At 43.1% G+C, this 21,864-nt stretch overlaps 1 long non-coding RNA gene and 2 gene segments (V, D, J or C); 2 read left to right on the top strand and 1 right to left on the bottom strand.

Moving 5' to 3' along the window:
- Positions 1-1,915: 1,915 nt before the first annotated feature.
- On the bottom strand, positions 1,916-2,464 carry LOC118942906. Its single transcript, XR_005038547.1, has 2 exons — positions 2,353-2,464; positions 1,916-2,203 (listed from the first exon to the last, which is right to left on the bottom strand). It is a non-coding gene; the product is annotated as an uncharacterized LOC118942906 (long non-coding RNA).
- A 1,276-nt stretch (positions 2,465-3,740) lies between these two features.
- LOC118943002 lies at positions 3,741-6,142 on the top strand. The segment is given in 2 exon segments: positions 3,741-3,744; positions 5,804-6,142. Coding segments are annotated over 2 exon segments (321 nt in total).
- Positions 6,143-11,892: 5,750 nt separating this feature from the next.
- LOC110499922 lies at positions 11,893-14,109 on the top strand. The segment is given in 2 exon segments: positions 11,893-12,063; positions 13,482-14,109. Coding segments are annotated over 2 exon segments (333 nt in total).
- The last annotated feature ends 7,755 nt before the right edge of the window (positions 14,110-21,864 follow it).

Raw genomic sequence — 21,864 nt, 5'->3', positions numbered from 1 at the left:
ATTGACAGTGCATATATTTGTTAGTAAGTTAACTATACAAACATGTTAAAACCGTACACCTCTGAGAACAAGTTATCTTGACCAGTTTACAGCTCATTATGCTACTTAGATAGTTAAATCAAGGGCGAGGTGGTGTGAGAGAAACATCTGCAGGAGCTCAGCCATCCACAGACACGCGTGCAACTGACTAGAAACATTTTCACACTGAAAAGTTTTACATGACTTCACAATCACAACAATTAAGAGCTACTTCACACTGGGAATATTTTTACATTACATCCTGTTGCTAAAAGCAAAGCAAGAAACAGATCATGACCCAAGTTGAGTGACACAGAGCATCTGCTCCCTCTAATAAGAAGAAACACAAACATCACAAGTCCACTACAGGTTACCTTCACTGATTCAACTGCACCCAACTCCTTTCTGACCCAACCTGAAATCAGAAATGGATCTGCCAAAAGGCAAGGGATTCCTATTGATCCAGATTCTTCTTTATCATGTCTGACACCATTCTTCCTCAACACACATCTTCCCACATCCCACATCTTCTCCTTCTTCCTCGCTGTCCACAATCATATCTATCTGTTCACCAAGCTCCTGCCTCTCCATCAGCTACATTGCTTACAGAGCACTGATGGTGTTTCTCCAAGAGCCAACTTCTGTTCCTGACCTCTCCCTGCTTCCTTCACCTTCCCACAACCTCCATTCACTGGAGAGATCTGTGTGAGCAGCAGCATTTTAAAGGTTGAGGCTGATTGTTCAGCCAATCAGGGTCTTAAGTGGTTAACAAGCCTGAGATCGGCTCAATTAAAGGCCTGGGAACGTGCTGAAAGGATCTAGCCAGGTGTGGCAGGAGAGGCGTTTTGCTTTGACATAACCACAGGACGTTTTAGGGGGATATAATAACGTTAGATAATCTCAAAAAATATTGTTGAATCTTTGCTTGAAATTCAATACCTGACTGAGATACTTCAGGGAGGGAGACACAACAGATATGCCTCCATGTAATTAATGATAGATAATACTGAATGTCTGTTTGAGCCCAGCAGCTTGTTTCATTCACAGATCCAGCATTATTTCTCAATCACAGATGTAACAGCCAGTAACCTGCTCATTAAAATAGTTAATATAATGCTAGATGATCACATCACATGTTTGGTTGTGAGGTTCATATGGGGATTTGATTTAGGAGGCTGATGCTGATGTAACACCACCTTCTTTTTATTTACGTCTCTACATCTTGTTTTGCATATTGGACTGGTATTGTGAGTATTTCAGAACTTCAAATAACTTTTGAAGGTGCACTACATTGATGATGATGATGATGATGATGGGTAACATGTGATTAGAATGATGCTTTCTAAACATATTCAAAGTTGACTTCACTAACCAGTGTTCCATGTCACTGTCTCTTGTATGACAGAACCTCAGGTTGTTATTATGGGTCATAATCATGTTATATGATCTCAGTAAATATAGTTCAATCTTAACTTGAAATGCACTACCCAATACAGGGGCCTAACATAGACTGGGATATTTATTCTGAAATTATGTGAGACATTATTACTTCACATAGATGGAGTCTATTCAATTTATTGTCTGAAATGTTAATAAAAGGTTTGTTAGCCACAGCAAAAGGGAAGGCATATTTATGTAGTCTGGACCTATGGGTGTTGTCAGTTCAGGAATGATTTAACATGAAGGTGGATAAGTTGACATTATAGTCAGCATCACTGATATATTTATCTCAGTGTATTTTAGTTCAGTCAGTGTTCCATGTCACTGTCTCTTCATCATCAGCACCTGCAGTAGGTCCCAGCTGTATCAGTACTGTCACTGTGCAGTCTGACTGAGGGAGGTTTTAGTACGACTCTGTATCACTGTGTGAACACATGTTTACTATTGGGATAGTGGAAACTCTGACAGTAGTAATCTCCTGCATCTTCAGCCTGGACTCCACTGATGGTCAGAGTGAAGTCACTCCCAGATCCAGTGCCACTGAATCTAGATCGAGTCCCAGACTGAAGTGTTGTAGCAAGGTAAATAAGGAGTTTAGGAGCTCCTCCAGGTTTCTGTTGGTACCAGGCTAGGCGATTATTAGAATACACATTACTGCTGGTTATACAGTTCAGAGAGACTGGCTGTCCTGGGACAACAGCTTTCACTACCGGAGTCTGTGTCACAACGTACTGTCCTCTGGCATCTGAAAAAGACAAAAATAAACATTTATATAAATGAAATATTACATATTGTAATGAATAGTTCTGAATAGAAATATTAACATTGATATACTCTACATGTATACACTATAGATTAAATTAATCTCAAACAATGAATTCTGAAAACTGTAACCTTGAAAGCAGAAAACAAGTGTCCAGATGAAGATGGTGATAAAAGTCATGGTTGTTGTGGGTTCTGTTGTCATGAAGAACAGCTCTTAGTCATGAAGTGTTCAACTCACAGGGATATAAATACTATTAGAGCAGTGGAGCAGATGCATTATGCAAATTAATGTTTCAAATCTATTTCAGTTTTCAAGTAGGTTCCAGTTATTGGAGTATTTTATCCTTCATGTCACAGCTTTTCTATCAAACAGCAACTGTTTACTCAGATAACTAATGTATGGTAACTTTTATGTCACACCACCATTATATTATTATTCTGATGATGATCAGATATAATCAAATGTCATTGGTGATGCACATGGTTAGCAGATGTTAATGCGAGTGTAGCGAAATGCTTGTGCTTCTAGTTCCGACAATGCAGTAATAACCAACAAGTAATCTAGCTAACAATTCCAAAACTACTACCTTATAGACACAAGTGTAAGGGGATGAAGAAGAATATGTACATATAAATACATGGATGAGCGATGGCCGTGCGGCGCAGGCAAGATACAGTAGATGGTATCGAATACAGTATTTGCATAAGAGATGAGTAATGTAGGACATTTAAACATTATTAAAGGGGCGTTATTTAAAGTGACTAGTGATCCATTTATTAAAGTGGCCAGAGATTGAGTCTGTATGTTGGCAGCAGCCTCTCTATGTTAGTGATGGCTGTTTAACGGTCTGATGGCCTTGAGATAGAAGCTGTTTTTCAGTCTCTCGGTCTCAGATTTGATGCACCTGTACTGACCTCGTCTTCTGGATGATTGCAGGGTGAACAGGCAGTGGCTCGGGTGGTTGTTGTCCTTGATGATCTTTTTGGCCTTCCTGTGACATATGGTGCTGTAGGTGTCCTGGAGGGCAGGTAGCTTGTTGTGATGCGTTGTGCAGACCGTACTACCCTCTGGGGTTGCCATACCAGGCGGTGATACATCCCAACAGAATGCTCTTGATTGTGCATCTGTAAAAGTTTGTGAGTGTTTCTGGTGACAAGTCAAATTTCTTCAGCCTCCTGAAGGCGCTGTTGCGCCTTCTTCACCACGCTGTCTGTGTGGGTGGACCATTTCAGTTTGTCTGTGATGTGTATGCCGAGAAACTTAAAACTTTTCACCTTCTCCACTTCGGTCCCGTCGATGTGGATGGGGGGGTGATCCCTCTGCTGTTTCCTGAAGTCCACGATCATCTCCTTTGTTTTGTTGACGTTGAGTGAGAGGTTATTTCCTGACACCACACTCCGAGGCCCCTCACCTCCTCCCTGTAGGCTGTCTCGTCGTTGTTGGTAATCAAGCCTACCACTGTAGTGTCATCTCCAAACTTGATGATTGAGTTGCAGGCGTACATGGCCAAGCAGTCATGGGTGAACAGGGAGTACAGAAGAGGGCTGAGAACACACCCCTGTGGGGCCTCAGTGTTGAGGATCAGCGGAGTGGAGATATTGTTTCCTACCTTCACCACCTGGTGGGCGGCCCGTCAGAAAGTCCAGGACCCAGTTGCACAGGGCGGGGTCGAGACCCAGGCTCTCAAGCTTAATGATGAGTTTGGAGGGTACTATGGTGTTGAATGCTGAGCTGTGGTCAATGAACAGCATTCTTACATAGGTATTCCTCTTGTCCAGACGGTGTGATGGCATCGTCTGTGGACCTATTGGGGCGGTAGGCAAATTGGAGTGGGTCTAGGGTGTCAAAGTCTCTCAAAGCTCTACATGATGTCAGAAGTGAGTGCTATGGGGTGATAGTCATTTAGTTCAGTTACATTAGCTTTCTTATAAACAGGAATAATGGTGGCCATCTTCAAGCATGTGGGGACAACAGACTGGGATAGGGATTGATTGAATATGTCTGTAAACACACTAGACAGTTGGTCTGCGCATGCTCTGAGGACGCACCTAGGGATGCAGTCTGGGCCGGCAGCTTTGCGAGGGTTAACACGTGTAAATGTTTTACTCACATTGGCCACAGAGAAATAACAAAACTGAAACAGTTCCATGTGGAACAAACACTGACACGGAAAATAATCACCCACAACTCAAAAGTGAAATCAGGCTACCTAAGTATGGTTCTCAATCAGGGACAACGATTGACAGCTCCCTCTGATTGAGAACCATACCAGGCCAAACACAGAAATCACAAATTATAGAAAAAGGAACATAGACTGCCCACCCCAACTCACGCCCTGACCATACTAAAACAAAGACAAAACAATGGAACTAAGATCAGAACGTGACAATGTTTTTATACAACCTGTTGGATTATCTTAATATACTGGAGATGTTAAGAGTATTCTGATCAGAGGTGTCCCGGGTGGCGCAGGGGTTAAGGGTGCTGTACTGCAGCGCCAGCTGTGCCATCTGAGACTCTGGGTTCACGCACAGGCTCTGTCGCAACCGGCCGCGACCGGGAGGTCCGTGGGGCGAAGCACAATTGGCCTAGCGTCGTCCGTGTTAGGGAGGGATTGTCTCATCGCGCACCAGAGACTCCTGTGGCGGGCCGGGCGCAGTGCACGCTAACCAAGGTTGCCAGGTGCACGGTGTTTCCCCTGACACATTGGTGTGGCTGGCTTCCGGGTTGGATGCGTGCTGTGTTAAGAAGTGCGGCTTGGTTGGGTTGTGTATCCAAGGACGCATGACTTTCAACCTTCGTCTCTCCTGAGCCCGTACGGGAGTTGTAGCGATGAGACAAGATAGTAGCTACTAAAAACAATTGGATACCACGAAATTGGGGAGAAAAGGGGGTAAAATTTATTCTGACCAGAAACAATCCTAAGATATCTGACATACTAGTTAACCACTTACACTTGTCTCATATTGTTCATAAATCTGCATTGTATATCTATCATTTTGTGTTTTCTTCAAATCTTTTATAAAAATAAAAAAAGAGTATTCTGATCAGAAACAATCCTAAGATATCTGACATACTAGTAATGCTAAAGTTAACACTTGACTCATATTGTTCATAAATCTGCATTGTATATCTATCATTTTGTGTTTTCTTCAAATCTTTTATAAAAATAAAAAAAGAGTATTCTGATCAGAAACAATCCTAAGATATCTGACATACTAGTAATGCTAAAGTTAACACTTGACTCATATTGTTCATAAATCTGCATTGTATATCTATCATTTTGTGTTTTCTTCAAATCTTTTATAAAAATAAAAAAAGAGTATTCTGATCAGAAACAATCCTAAGATATCTGACATACTAGTAATGCTAAAGTTAACCACTTACACTTGACTCATATTATTCATAAATCTGCATTGTATATCTATCATATTATGGTTTGTGTTTTCTTCAAATCTTTTATCAATCTAACTACACTATATTTAGAAGGCATTTCCAAATCAATATATTTGTATATCTATTGCTTTTATAAATCTTTTGGACATAGTTGATGCAGTTGATGTGTTCTGTTTGTTCCAGGTAACAGTGCTCCCACCCTCACTGTCCTGCCCCCCGCTAGAGAGGAACTGTCCAGTACAATAACAGCCACACTGACGTGTCTGGCCAACAAGGGCTTCCCCTCAGACTGGACCTTGAGCTGGAAAGTGGACGGGACCAGCAACAACCAGAAGACCAGTTCTAGGGTCCTGGAGAAGGATGGCCTGTACAGCTGGAGCAGCACCCTGACTCTCACTGGCCTGGAGTGGACCAAGGCAGGAGAGGTGACCTGTGAAGCCCAGCAGAAATCCCAGACTCCAGTCACCAAGACCCCGAGGAAGGCTGACTGTTCTGGGTAGGACTCCTCAGTCACACAACCCTGTGGAGAGAGGCTGCTGGTTCCTCTGCTTTGACTCTGTTCTGAGATCAGATGTTCTGTATTTTGATCACTGACATGTCGAGCAACGGGGGGCTTTGCTTGAGTTCATGTGTCAATCTTCTCTGTAGACTGAGGTTGTATCAGTGCTAAATTTGATGAGTTCTGTTTTATTTCTATCAGATACTGTAGGAATGTTTGCTTTGAAGATTTTATGAAAATAAAGTTTTCCCTTTGGAACAAATATTTTAGTTGTCTCTTTCAATATTTCAACTTTAGTTGTACATGTTGAATGGTATAGACATATATTAATAAAGCCTGATTCACAGTTTCTTTTAAAACTATCAGACCTAAATGTCATTGCTTAATTATTTATGTTCTAACTGCGTTGTCATCAACCAGTAGTTCATTGTAAGGGATGGATCAAAATGTACAGAATGGGTACCTGGAGGAAAATGGGTTCATGCTTTTTAAATTTATCTCAAGGGGAGGGTTTAGTATTCTTTTTTTTTTCAATTTAGTCCAGGGGAGGATCATGTAATTAGCATTTTATGAAATGTGTGTATTTCTCAGTGTTTTAGAATTAGTTGCTTATTAGGCTTTACAATATATCGTTGTGTTCCCGATGCCACCCCTCATAATCAAGTGCGTCTATAGGCTATTTAGTGTGGTCTCAATGAAATGATCCCTAGCCTAGAGGCTATAGGCTACAAAGTGTATGCTCAGAGAAGCACAGCACAAAGTTATGTTTCTAAGATAGCTGTTGGGATGGTGTAAAACAAACTAGGCTGCATTACACATCGCAATGGATATTTCAAACCTGAGCCCCGGCCTTCTCTATGCTTGCTGATCAAAAACGTTTTGTGTGCTGGCTAACCAATGGCTGTGCTGTGTAGGTCTATGGTTACAGTTCAGGAGGAGAGTCAAAGGCTTCTTCTGAAAGCAATTTTTGATTAGGCCTAGTCAGTGGTATAAAGTACTTAAGTAAAAAAACTTTGAAGTACTACTTAAAGGACATGACAAAAACTATGTCATAACCATGATGATGATGATGATGATGAGGATGGTCATGTGATCTGAATGATTGCTTTCTATTATTGTCACATGTCACAGTTCATCTCCTCTAGTGACCATTGTTCCATGTCACTGTCTCGTCCTCCCTCAGCACCTGCAGTAGGTCCCAGCTGTATCAGTACTGTCACTGTGCAGTCTGACTGAGGGAGGTTTTAGTACGTCTCTGTATCACTGTGTGAACCACCGAGTGCTATCAGGCCAGTGTAAACTCTGACAGTAGTAATCTCCTGCATCTTCAGCCTGGACTACACTGATGGTCAGAGTGAAGTCACTCCCAGATCCACTGCCACTGAATCTAGATGGAGTCCCAGACTGAAGTGTTGTAGCATAGTAAATAAGGAGTTTAGGAGCTCCTCCAGGTTTCTGTTGGTACCAGGCTAGATAGTTATTGTTGTAAACATCACTGCTGGTTTTACAGTTCAGAGAGACTGTCTGTTCTGGGAGAACAGCTTTCACTGCCGGAGTCTGTGTCACAACGTACTGTCCTCTGGATTCTGAAAAATATAGTAAAAACATTTATATGAATTAAATATTACATATAGTAATGAATAGTTCTGAATAGAAATATTAACATTGATATACTGTACATGTAAACACTGTAGATTTAATTCATTTTCAACAATACATTCTGAAAATTGTAACCTTGTATGTAGAAAACAAGTGTCCAGAAGAAGATGGTGATAAAAGTCATGGTTGTTGTGGGTTCTGTTGTCATGAAGAACAGATCTCAGTCATGAAGTGTTAAACTCACAGGGCTATAAACACTCCCAGAGCACTGAAGCATGTGCTGTCAATGCAAAGTGTCCTCTCTATGCAAACAGACTATTGGTCCCTCAGGGAAACTGTAGTTGAAGAGCTCTTCTTCTTTGGGATTGGGTTAGAGGATCACATCACATTTAAAGGTGTATACACCACCCCCTACTGACTAAATTGTAAGGCCAGTCACGGCCTACAAAATCTACATTAAATTATCTTTATTATTCCTGTTCCTAAAAGGACAAACTTTCCCCATCAACTAACCCTACATACCACTATTTCATACAAATTAAAATCACCCCATTAACTCTTCTAGTGTAAAACCTCATACACCAGGTACTTCTCTTCAGCTTCTACCTAACCATTAAAACCCACTACCCCATTTCCACTACTTTGACCCTATCGACTCCTGCACCATGCCAACGACCTGGGAGGACGGGACACCACCACTCAACACACCCTGCAACTCTTCATAGGTGAAATCCCATAACCCAAATACTTCTCTGCAGCTGCCACCTCGACAGCTATTCTCTATAATTTACGTACCATTTCTATGGTACAGTTGATAACCAATGCTATGAACGCTAAGACAACCTTACTGAAGCATAATTCACTCACTGCCCTATCCCCCTGTGCTGGCACAAATCTACTACTCACTGGGATCCCTCACCCTTCATCCATCCTCTTCCACTTCCTTCATTGCCTCAGCATACGACACCCTCTGCACCACTCTGACTCTGGTCAAGTCAACCTGCCTCTCTCGCACCTGACACTTACGATCTCCAACAACATCAGCACCCCTAGACACAACTTTATCCAGCAAAACTACACAATCCTCTGTCCCATGCCCTTCTGCACACATCTTGGAATCTCCCTCCTACACACTGCTGCAACATGACCATGAACGTTGTACCTGAAACAGTACAGTGGATTCTGCACAAAAGCTCTAACATGATAACTAATATAGACTCAAAACTCAAAAGGACTGACAATGACTCTTTCACCACTCCCCCACCGGATCAACGTCCCACCAAATGGTGGGCATCACAAACACCAGGTATTTAAACTTCAATTGCTCCACCTGCACACTTATCACTACCCCAGAACTCAATCTTTCAATGGTGCCCTGTGTCATGTAAAAATCTTCCCAGTGTGAAATAGTCCAACCGTTCTGATTGTTTTCTGATTGTACATCATGATGTAAAATCTCTCCCAGCGTGAAAATGTTCAATACAATAATTGCATGCGCATCTCTTTATGTAACCTGTGCCCCTGACCTCGACAAACGGTTCTGTGGGCACGCACATTTGCTTCACACATCTGCCAATCAATGGTGGCCAAGGGTATTGACTCTGACCAATCAGAAGCTTGTTGAGGTGTGAGGTCAGCATATAAACACACGGACTTGCTCGTCAAAGTGCTGAGGGTTGATGTGAGGAGAGAATTAACAGCGATGGCAAAGACTTGGATGCTACATTTTCGATTGACAGTGCATATATTTGAAACATCTGTAGGAGCTCAGCCATCCACAGACACGCGTGCAACTGACTAGGAACATTTTCACACTGAAACGTTTTACATGACTTCACAATCACAACAATTAAGAACTACTTCACACTTGGAAGATTTTTACATTACATCCTGTTGGTAAAAGCAAAGCAAGGAACAGATCATGACCCAAGTTGAGTGACACAGAGCACCTGCTCCCTCTAATAAGAAGAAACACAAACATCACAAGTCCACTACAGGTTACCTTCACTGATTCAACTGCACCCAACTCCTTTCTGACCCAACCTGAAACCAGAAATGGATCTGCCAAAAGGCAAGGGATTCCTATTGATCCAGATTCTTCTTTATCATGTCTGACACCGTTCTTCCTCAACAAACATCTTCCCAATTCCCACATATTCTCCTTCTTCCTCGCTGTCCACAATCATATCTATCTGTTCACCAAGCTCCTGCCTCTCCATCAGCTACATTGCTTGCAGAGCACTGATGGTGTTTCTCCAAAACCCAACTTCTGTTCCTGACCTCTCCATGCTTCCTTCACCTTCCCACAACCTCCATTCATTGGAGAGATCTGTGTGAGCAGCAGCATTTTAAAGGTTGAGGCTGATTGTTCAGACAATCAGGGTCTTAAGTGGTTAACAAGCCTCAGCTCGGCTCAATTAAAGGCCTGGGAACGTGTTGAAAGGATCTAGCCAGGTGTGGCAGGAGAGGCGTTTTGCCTTGACATAACCACAGGACGTTTTAGGGGGTTATAATAATGTTAGATAATCTCAATAAATATTGTTGAATCTTTGCTGGAAATTCACTACCTGACTGAGGTACTTCAGGGAGGGAGACACAACAGATATGCCTCCATGTAATTAATGATAGATAATACTGTATGTCTGTTTGAGCCCAGCAGCTTGTTTCATTCACAGATCCAGCATCATTTCTCAATCACAGATGTAACAGCCTGCTGTAACCTGCTCATTAAAATAGTTAATATAATGCTAGATGATCACATCACATGTTTGGTTGTGAGGTTCATATGGGGATTTGATTTAGGAGGCTGATGCTGATGTAACACCACCTTCTTTTTATTTACGTCTCTACATCTTGTTTTGCATATTGGACTAGTATTGTGAGTATTTCAGAACTTCAAATAACTTTTGAAGGTGCACTACATTGATGATGATGATGATGATGATGATGATGATGATGGGGAACATGTGATTAGAATGATGATTTCTAAACATATTCAAAGTTGACTTCACTAACCAGTGTTCCATGTCACTGTCTCTTGTATGACAGAACCTCAGGTTGTTATTATGGGTCATAATCATGTTATATGATCTCAGTAAATATAGTTCAATCTTAACTTGAAATGCACTACCCAATACAGGGGCCTAACAGAGACTGGGATACTTATTCTGAAATTATGTGAGACATTATTACTTCACATAGATGGAGTCTATTCAATATATTGTCTGAAATGTTAATAAAAGGTTTGTTAGCCACAGCAAAAGGGAAGACATATTTATGTAGTCTGGACATATGGGTGTTGTCAGTTCAGGAATGATTTAACATGAAGGTGGATAAGTTGACATTATAGTCAGCATCACTGATATATTTATCTCAGTGTATTTTAGTTCAGTCAGTGTTCCATGTCACTGTCTCTTCCCCCTCAGCACCTGCAGTAGGTCCCAGCTGTATCAGTACAGTCACTTTGCAGTCTGACTGAGGGAGGTTTTTGTACGGCTCTGTATCACTGTGTGAACACATCACCACTGTGGTAACTCTGACAGTAGTAATCTCCTGCATCTTCAGCCTGGACTCCACTGATGGTCAGAGTGAAGTCACTCCCAGATCCACTGCCACTGAATCTAGATGGAGTCCCAGACTGAAGTGTTGTAGCATAGTAAATAAGGAGTTGAGGAGCTCCTCCAGGTTTCTGTTGGTACCAGGCTACACAAGGGGGACTACAAGCAGGAGGTTTGTTAAATCTACATCTTAAAGTGACTGCGTCTCCAGTCTGGAATGCTTTCATTTCAGGAGTCTGAGTCACAGTGATCTGTCCTTTGGATTCTGAAAAACAGAATACAAATGCTTAAATGAATGAAATTGTACATATAGTAATGAATAATTCTGAATATAAATAATAACAATGGATGGTATAGATTAAATTATTTTTCAACAATAAATCCTGAAAATGTTACCCTTGAAGCAGAGAGCAAGTGTCCAGATGAAGATGGTAATAAAAATCATGGTTGTTGTGGGTTCTGTGGTCAGGAAGGACAGCACTCAGTCATGAAGTGTTAAACTCACAGGGATATAAATGCTCTCAGAGCGTTGAAGCATGTGTTGCTAATGCAAAGTGTGCAGATGCATTATGCAAATTATTTTGTAAAATCTATTTCAATTTCCAAGTCGGTTCCCTTCATTAAAATATATTTTGTCCTGCATTAGCTAGCTTTAATAACATCAAACAGCAACTGTTAACTCTGATAACTGATCCATGGTCATTTTTATGTCACACTACCATTATATTGTTATTCTGATGATGATCAGATATAATGAACTGTCTGTTCACTCATGCTCGGTCTCTCATGTAAGTTCCTCTAATCAGTTAGTGAACACTTCTCTAAACTAAAGCTGGTAGGATTTAAATTGTAGTGTTATACTAGCAACACTAATCTGATGCTGGACTTTACCTCCAGACTAGGAGAACCTGATACACAGAGGAAGGAAAAATACTGCTATCTGGATTTAAGATACAATTCATATTTGTATTATCTAGAAACAGCTAATATGAAGTGTTTGTTCTACCTGGAAGATGTTAAAGTGTGTGTTGATTATGATTCTGTATGAGTGATCTTCACTGTAACAGCTGCACCATCACAACACAGAGAGGATTTTGTACCAGCAGTAATAGGGATTGTATCACTGTGGTTGACTTTTGGTAGCGGTACCAGACTTGATGTTGGAAGTAAGTAAACACAAAATTAACTGTTTTATACAGTTAATATGTCGCGTTTCAATTTCTCTATACATTTAGCCTCGATATTGAGGATTTTGTAACTCACTTTATCTCCATGATTTTGGGGGAAATATTCAAGGCCATTTTTTTCAAGGCCATTTCATTACATTTAATCAATTTTGACCTGAATTTAAACAATGAGTGATTACTCTACATTTTAGATTCTAGTGTATGAATAAACATACTACACCATAGTAGAGTTCTACCATAGTAGAGTTCATTTTTTGAACCACAGTCTAAATAAATTCAGCTTCCCCAATGGTCAGGAGGTTTTTGTACCAGCAGTAATAGTGACTTGACCAGACTTGATGTTGGACGTAAGTAACAAGCTCTTTTGATATGTCTTTCAGACTACATTTTGGGATATTTACTTTCCTAAACTCTGTCTCTATTGACATATTTACATTTGAGATATTTTAGATGCTTTTCAAATTACTTTTGACTGAGCCTTTCTTTCAAATAATATTCTATATCATCGACATGCTAAATTGTAGGTTTATTTGTCTTTCTGATTTGTAAGATTGTGGACTAGAACTCCTAATTCTGGTATTATAACTAATATATAGTATAGGATAAAGTAGGCATCACTGTTGCATTGTGTTCATGGTAGACAAAGGGCCTCAGTTATGGTTGTAACTAACTTCATAATCCAACATGTTTGATATGTGATGTAAATACTATGAATATGAGTCGGCTGGTCTGATCAGATCCATTCCTAAACAATATCTGTATAACATGTATAACTGACACCATATGACTAGTAACTCTATAGTTATTTAACCACTTTATACTTGTTTGGTTCATAAATCTGCTTTGTATCCTATTACTTTAGTGTTTTCTCCACATCTTTTAAATAATCCAACTTCTACATTCATATTTAGAGGGCATTTCCAATTCACTTTATTTGGTTGTGGACCTTGATGGAGATAATCTCTTAGTGTTGCTGTACTTGTTGTAATTACTTAGTTGATGTATTCTGTTTGTTCCAGGTAACAGTGCTCCCACCCTCGCCGTCCTGCCCCCCTCTAGTGAGGAGCTGTCCAGTACAACAACAGCCACACTGACGTGTCTGGCCAACAAGGGCTTCCCCTCAGACTGGACCATAAGATGGAAAGTGGACGGGACCAGCCAGAAGCAGGAGACCAGTTCTAGGGTCCTGGAGAAGGATGGCCTGTACAGCTGGAGCAGCACCCTGACTCTCACTGGCCAGGAGTGGACCAAGGCAGGAGAGGTGACCTGTGAAGCCCAGCAGAAATCCCAGACTCCAGTCACCAAGAACCTGAGGAGGGCTGACTGTTCTGGGTAGGACCCCTCAGTCACACACCCCTGTGGAGGGAGGCTGCTGGTTCCTCTGCTTTGACTCTGTTCTGAGATCAGATGTTCTCTGTCTTATTGATCACTGACATGTAGACTAACAGGGGGCTTTGCTTGAGTTCATGTGTCAATCCTCTCTGTAGACTGAGGTTGTATCAGTGTTAGATGTGATGTGTTCTGTTTTATTACTATTAGATACTGTGTGAATATTTGCTTTGATAAATACATGAAAATAACGATTTCCCTTTGGAACACATTTTTTATTTTCTCTTTCAATAATTAGACTTTGGTCTTAAATGTTGAATGGTGTAGACATAGAAATAAAGCCTGATTCACAGTTTATTTTAAACCTACCAGTCCTCTATGTCATTACTTAGGTATTTATGTTCTCACTTGAAACCCCATTGTCATCAACCAGTAGTTAATATTAAAACAAGAATAACAACAGGAGAGGTCTAGATACAATGCTAACAGATTAACAGGAGAGGTCTAGATACTACAATGTTAACAGATTAACAGGATATGTCTGGACACTACACCGTTAACAGGAGAGGTGTAGATACTACAATGTTAACAGGAGAGGTGTAGATACTACAATGCTAACAGGAGAGCTGTAGATGCTACAATGCTAACATATTAACAGGAGAGGTCTAGATACTACAATGCTAACAGATTAACAGGAGAGGTCTAGATACTACAATGTTAACAGATTAACAGGATATGTCTGGACACTACACCGTTAACAGGAGAGGTGTAGATACTACAATGTTAACAGGAGAGGTGTAGATACTACAATGCTAACAGGAGAGCTGTAGATGCTACAATGCTAACATATTAACAGGAGAGGTCTAGATACTACAATGCTAACAGATTAACAGGAGAGGTCTAGATACTACAATGTTAACAGATTAACAGGATATGTCTGGATACTACACCGTTAACAGGAGAGGTGTAGATACTACAATGTTAACAGGAGAGGTGTAGATACTACAATGCTAACAGGAGAGGTGTAGATGCTACAATGCTAACATATTAACAGGAGAGGTCTAGATACTACAATGTTAACAGATTAACAGGAGAGGTCAAGATAATACAATGTTAACATATTAACAGGAGAGGTCTAGATACTACAATGTTAACAGATTAACAGGAGAAGTCTACATACTACAATGTTAAAAGGTTAACAGATGAGGACTAGATACTACAATGTTAACAGATTAACAGGAGAGGTCTAGATAATACAATGTTAACAGATTAACAGGAGAAGTCTACATACTACAATGTTAAAAGGTTAACAGATGAGATCTAGATACTACAATGTTAACATATTAACAGGAGAGGTCTACATACTACAATATTAACATATTAACAGGAGAGGTCTAGATACTACAATGTTAACAGGTTAACAGGAGAGGTCTACATACTACAATGTTAACAGATTAACAGGAGAGGTCTAGATACTACAATGTTAACAGGTTGACAGATGAGGTCTAGATACTACAATGTTAACAGATTAACAGGAGAGGTCTAGATACTACAATGTTAACAGATTAACAGGAGAGGTCTAGATACTACAATGTTAACAGATTAACAGGAGAGGTCTAGATACTACAATGTTAAGAGATTAACAGGAGAGGTCTAGATACTACAATGTTAACAGATTAACAGGAGAGGTCTAGATACTACAATGTTAAGAGATTAACAGGAGAGGTCTAGATACTACAATGTTAACAGATTAACAGGAAAATTCTAGATACTACAATGTTAAGAGATTAACAGGAGAGGTCTAGATACTACAATGTTAAGAGATTAACAGGAGAGGTCTAGATACTACAATGTTAACAGGTTAACAGGAGAGGTCTAGATACTACAATGTTAACAGATTAACAGGAGAGGTCTTGATACTACAATGTTAACAGGTTAACAGGAGAGGTCTTGATACTACAATGTTAACAGGTTAACAGGATATGTCTAGATACTACAATGTTAAGAGATTAACAGGAGAGGTCTAGATACTACAATGTTAACAGATTAACAGGAGAGGTCTAGATACTACAATGTTAACAGATTAACAGGAGAGGTCTAGATACTACAATGTTAACAGATTAACAGGAGAGGTCTAGATACTACAATGTTAACAGATTAACAGGAGAGGTCTACATACTACAATGTTAACAGAAGAGGTCTAGATACTACAATGTTAACAGGTTAACAGGAGAGGACTAGATACTACAATGTTAACAGATTAACAGGAGAGGTCTAGATAATACAATGTTAACATATTAACAGGAGAGGTCTAGATACTACAATGTTAACAGATTAACAGGAGAAGTCTTGTTATGGTGAGTGAATGAGGACCCAAAAGCGAACTAACTTAAACAGAGCTTCTTTAATAACCAAACATAGGTAGGCTCAGATAGACCGGCAGATTCCGACAGGACAGGACAAGGTTACAGCAAACATGACGATAGTCTGGCTCAGGCATGAAACACAAACAAGAATCCGACAAGGACAGGAACAGAAACAGAGAGAGATATAGGGACCTAATCAGAGGGAAAAAGGGAACAGGTGGGAAACGGGGTGAATGGGTAGTTAGAGGAGACAAGGAACAGCTGGGAGAAAGCGGGGGAGAAAAGGTAACCTAACAACGACCAGCAGAGGGAGACAGGGTGAAGGGAAAGGACAGAGACAAGACACAACATGACAGTACCCCCCCACTCACCGAGCGCCTCCTGGCGCACTCGAGGAGGAAACCTGGCGGCAACGGAGGAAATCCTCGATCAGCGCACGGTCCAGCACGTCCCGAGAGGGAACCCAACTCCTCTCCTCAGGACCGTACCCCTCCCAATCGACAAGGTACTGGTGACCACGGCCCCGAGGACGCATGTCCAAAATCCTGCGGACCCTGTAGATGGGTGCGCCCTCGACAAGGATGGGGGGGGGGGGGGGGAAGACGAGCGGGGGCGCGAAGAACGGGCTTAATACAGGAGACATGGAAGACCGGGTGGATGCGACGAAGGTATCGCGGAAGAAGAAGTCGAACTGCGACAGGATTAATGACCCGAGAAATACGGAACGGACCAATGAACCGCGGGGTCAACTTGCGAGAAGCCGTCTTAAGGGGAAGGTTCTGAGTGGAGAGCCAAACTCTCTGACCGCGACAATATCTAGGACTCTTAGTTCTACGCTTATTAGCAGCCCTCACAGTCTGCGCCCTATAACGGCAAAGTGCAGACCTGACCCTCTTCCAGGTGCGCTCGCAACGTTGGACAAAAGCCTGAGCGGAGGGGACGCTGGACTCGGCGAACTGAGATGAGAACAGCGGAGGCTGGTACCCGAGGCTACTCTGAAAAGGAGATAGCCCGGTCGCAGACGAAGGAAGCGAGTTGTGGGCGTATTCTGCCCAGGGGAGCTGTTCTGACCAAGACGCAGGGTTGCGAAAAGAAAGACTGCGTAAGATGCGACCAATAGTCTGATTGGCCCGTTCTGCTTGACCGTTAGACTGGGGGTGAAAGCCGGAAGAGAGACTGACGGAAGCCCCAATCAAACGGCAAAACTCCCTCCAAAATTGAGACGTGAATTGCGGACCTCTGTCCGAAACGACGTCTGACGGAAGGCCATGAATTCTGAAAACATTCTCGATGATGATTTGTGCCGTCTCTTTAGCAGAAGGAAGCTTAGCAAGGGGAATGAAATGAGCCGCCTTAGAGAACCTATCGACAACCGTAAGAATAACAGTCTTCCCCGCTGACGAAGGCAGTCCGGTGACAAAATCTAAGGCGATGTGAGACCACGGTCGAGAGGGAATAGGAAGCGGCCTGAGACGGCCGGCAGGAGGAGAGTTACCGGACTTAGTCTGCGCGCAGACCGAACAAGCAGCCACGAAACGACGCGTGTCATGCTCCCGGGTGGGCCACCAAAAACGCTGGCGAATGGAAGCAAGCGTACCCCGAACGCCAGGGTGGCCGGCTAACTTGGCAGAGTGAGCCCACTGAAGAACGGCCAGACGAGTAGGAACGGGAACGAAAAGAAGGTTCCTAGGACAAGCGCGCGGCGACGGAGTGTGAGTGAGCGCTTGTTTTACCTGCCTCTCAATTCCCCAGACAGTCAACCCGACAACACGCCCCTCAGGGAGAATCCCCTCGGGGTCAGTGGAGGCTACTGAAGAACTGAAGAGACGAGACAAAGCATCAGGCTTGGTGTTCTTAGAGCCCGGACGATAAGAAATCACGAACTCGAAACGAGCGAAAAACAGCGCCCAACGCGCCTGACGCGCATTAAGTCGTTTGGCAGAACGGATGTACTCAAGGTTCCTATGGTCAGTCCAAACGACAAAAGGAACGGTCACCCCCTCCAACCACTGTCGCCATTCGCCTAGGGCTAACCGGATGGCGAGCAGTTCGCGGTTACCCACATCATAGTTACGTTCCGACGGCGACAGGCGATGAGAAAAATACGCGCATGGGTGGACCTTGTCGTCAGAGAGGGAGCGCTGAGAAAGAATGGCTCCCACGCCCACCTCTGACGCGTCAACCTCGACAACGAACTGTCTAGAGACGTCAGGTGTAACAAGGATAGGAGCGGATGTAAAACGATTCTTGAGGAGATCAAAAGCTCCCTGGGCGGAAACGGACCACTTAAAGCACGTCTTGACAGAAGTAAGGGCTGTGAGAGGAGCTGCCACCTGACCGAAATTACGGATGAAACGACGATAGAAGTTCGCGAAGCCGAGAAAGCGCTGCAGCTCGACGCGTGACTTAGGGACGGGCCAATCAATGACAGCTTGGACCTTAGCGGGATCCATCTTAATGCCTTCAGCGGAAATAACAGAACCGAGAAATGTGACGGAGGGGGCATGAAAAGTGCACTTCTCAGCCTTCACAAAAAGACAATTCTCTAAAAGGCGCTGGAGGACACGTCGAACGTGCTGAACATGAATCTGGAGTGACGGTGAAAAAATCAGGATATCGTCAAGGTAAACGAAAACAAAGATGTTCAGCATGTCTCTCAGGACATCATTGACTAATGCCTGAAAGACAGCTGGAGCGTTAGCGAGGCCGAAAGGAAGAACCCGGTATTCAAAGTGCCCTAACGGAGTGTTAAACGCCGTCTTCCACTCGTCCCCCTCCCTGATGCGCACGAGATGGTAAGCGTTACGAAGGTCCAACTTAGTGAAAAACCTGGCTCCCTGCAGGATCTCGAAGGCTGAAGACATAAGAGGAAGCGGATAACGATTCTTCACTGTTATGTCATTCAGCCCTCGATAATCTATGCAGGGGCGCAGAGACCCGTCCTTCTTCTTGACAAAAAAAAACCCCGCTCCGGCGGGAGAGGAGGAGGGGACTATGGTACCGGCGTCAAGAGCTACAGACAAATAATCTTCGAGAGCCTTACGTTCGGGAGCCGACAGAGAGTATAGTCTACCCCGGGGGGGGGTGGTTCCCGGAAGGAGATCAATACTACAATCATACGACCGGTGTGGAGGAAGAGAGGTGGCCCTGGACCGACTGAACACCGTGCGCAGATCGTGATATTCCTCCGGCACCCCTGTCAAATCACCAGGCTCCTCCTGTGAAGAAGAGACAGAGGAAACAGGAGGGATAGCAGACATTAAACATTTCACATGACAAGAGACGTTCCAGGAGAGGATAGAATTACTAGACCAATTAATGGAAGGATTATGACAAACTAGCCAGGGATGGCCCAAAACAACAGGTGTAAAAGGTGAACGAAAAATTAAAAAAGAAATGGTTTCACTATGATTACCAGAAACAGTGAGGGTTAAAGGTAGCGTCTCACGCTGAATCCTGGGGAGAGGACTACCATCCAGGGCGAACAAGGCCGTGGGCTCCTTTAACTGTCTGAGAGGAATGTCATGTTCCCGAGCCCAGGTCTCGTCCATAAAACAGCCCTCCGCCCCAGAGTCTATTAAGGCACTGCAGGAAGCTGACGAACCGGTCCAGCGTAGATGGACCGACAAGGTAGTGCAGGATCTTGAAGGAGAGACAGGAGTAGTAGCGCTCACCAGTAGCCCTCCGCTTACTGACGAGCTCTGGCCTTTTACTGGACATGAAGTGACAAAATGACCAGCGGAACCGCAATAGAGACAGAGGCGGTTGGTGATTCTCCGTTCCCTCTCCTTAGTCGAGATGCGGATACCTCCCAGCTGCATGGGCTCAGCACCCGAGCCGGCAGAGGAAGATGGTAGTGATGCGGAGAGGGGGGCGACGGAGAGCGCGAGCTCCTTTCCACGAGCTCGGTGACGAAGATCAACCCGTCGCTCAATGCGAATAGCGAGTTCAATCAAGGAATCCACGCTGGAAGGAACCTCCCGGGAGAGAATCTCATCCTTTACCTCTGCGCGGAGACCCTCCAGAAGACGAGCGAGCAAGGCCGGCTCGTTCCAGCCACTGGAGACAGCAAGAGTGCGAAACTCAATAGAGTAGTCTGTTATGGATCGATTGCCTTGACATAGGGAAGACAGGGCCCTGGAAGCCTCCTCCCCAAAAACAGATCGATCAAAAACCCGTATCATCTCCTCCTTAAAGTCCTGATACTGGTTAGTACACTCAGCCCTTGCCTCCCAGATTGCCGTGCCCCACTCACGAGCCCGTCCAATAAGGAGAGATATGACGTAGGCGACACGAGCAGTGCTCCTGGAGTAAGTGTTGGGCTGGAGAGAAAACACAATATCACACTGGGTGAGGAACGAGCGGCATTCAGTGGGCTCCCCAGAGTAACACGGCGGGTTATTAATTCTGGGCTCCGGAGAGTCGAAAGCCCTGGAAGTGGCCGGTGGATCGAGGCGGAGATGGTGAACCTGTTCTGTGAGGTTGGAGACTTGGGTGGCCAGGGTCTCAACGGCATGTCGAGCAGCAGACACTTCCTGCTCGTGTCTGCCTAGCATCGCTCCCTGGATCCCGACGGCTGAGTGGAGAGGATCCGAAGTCGCTGGGTCCATTCTTGGTCGGATTCTTCTGTTATGGTGAGTGAATGAGGACCCAAAAGCGAACTAACTTAAACAGAGCTTCTTTAATAACCAAACATAGGTAGGCTCAGATAGACCGGCAGATTCCGACAGGACAGGACAAGGTTACAGCAAACATGACGATAGTCTGGCTCAGGCATGAAACACAAACAAGAATCCGACAAGGACAGGAACAGAAACAGAGAGAGATATAGGGACCTAATCAGAGGGAAAAAGGGAACAGGTGGGAAACGGGGTGAATGGGTAGTTAGAGGAGACAAGGAACAGCTGGGAGAAAGCGGGGGAGAAAAGGTAACCTAACAACGACCAGCAGAGGGAGACAGGGTGAAGGGAAAGGACAGAGACAAGACACAACATGACAAGTCTACATACTACAATGTTAAAAGGTTAACAGATGAGGTCTAGATACTACAATGTTAACAGATTAACAGGAGAGGTCTACATACTACAATATTAACATATTAACAGGAGAGGTCTAGATACTACAATGTTAACAGATTAACAGGAGAGGTCTAGATACTACAATGTTAACAGATTAACAGGAGAGGTCTAGATATTACAATGTTAACAGGTTGACAGATGAGGTCTAGATACTACAATGTTAACAGATTAACAGGAGAGGTCTAGATACTACAATGTTAACAGATTAACAGGAGAGGTCTAGATACTACAATGTTAACAGATTAACAGGAGAGGTCTAGATACTACAATGTTAAGAGATTAACAGGAGAGGTCTAGATCCTACAATGTTAACAGATTAACAGGAGAGGTCTAGATACTACAATGTTAACAGATTAACAGGAGAGGTCTAGACACACGCAGTAGATGGTACTCCTTATTCATTTTTCTTGGACTGTTTTTTACCTGCTTGATTTATAGACTCATAAGGACAGTAAACTAATGTTATTGAACATTTGATCAATATCTTGGACTCTCAACAATGTGATCACACCTACATTAAGCTAAATTTGTTTTACAAGATCCACATAATATAACCAGTATCACAGCTTCACGATAGTCATAGTCTTCTCTATCTCCAACCCTCTGGGGACAGTGTGAACATCTGGTAA

The sequence above is a fragment of the Oncorhynchus mykiss genome, chromosome 21 (assembly GCF_013265735.2).
Source record: "Oncorhynchus mykiss isolate Arlee chromosome 21, USDA_OmykA_1.1, whole genome shotgun sequence".
Classification (NCBI taxonomy): domain Eukaryota; kingdom Metazoa; phylum Chordata; class Actinopteri; order Salmoniformes; family Salmonidae; genus Oncorhynchus; species Oncorhynchus mykiss.
The sequence above is the reverse complement of the archived record's forward strand: the minus strand, read 5'-3'. Positions and strand labels throughout refer to the sequence as shown.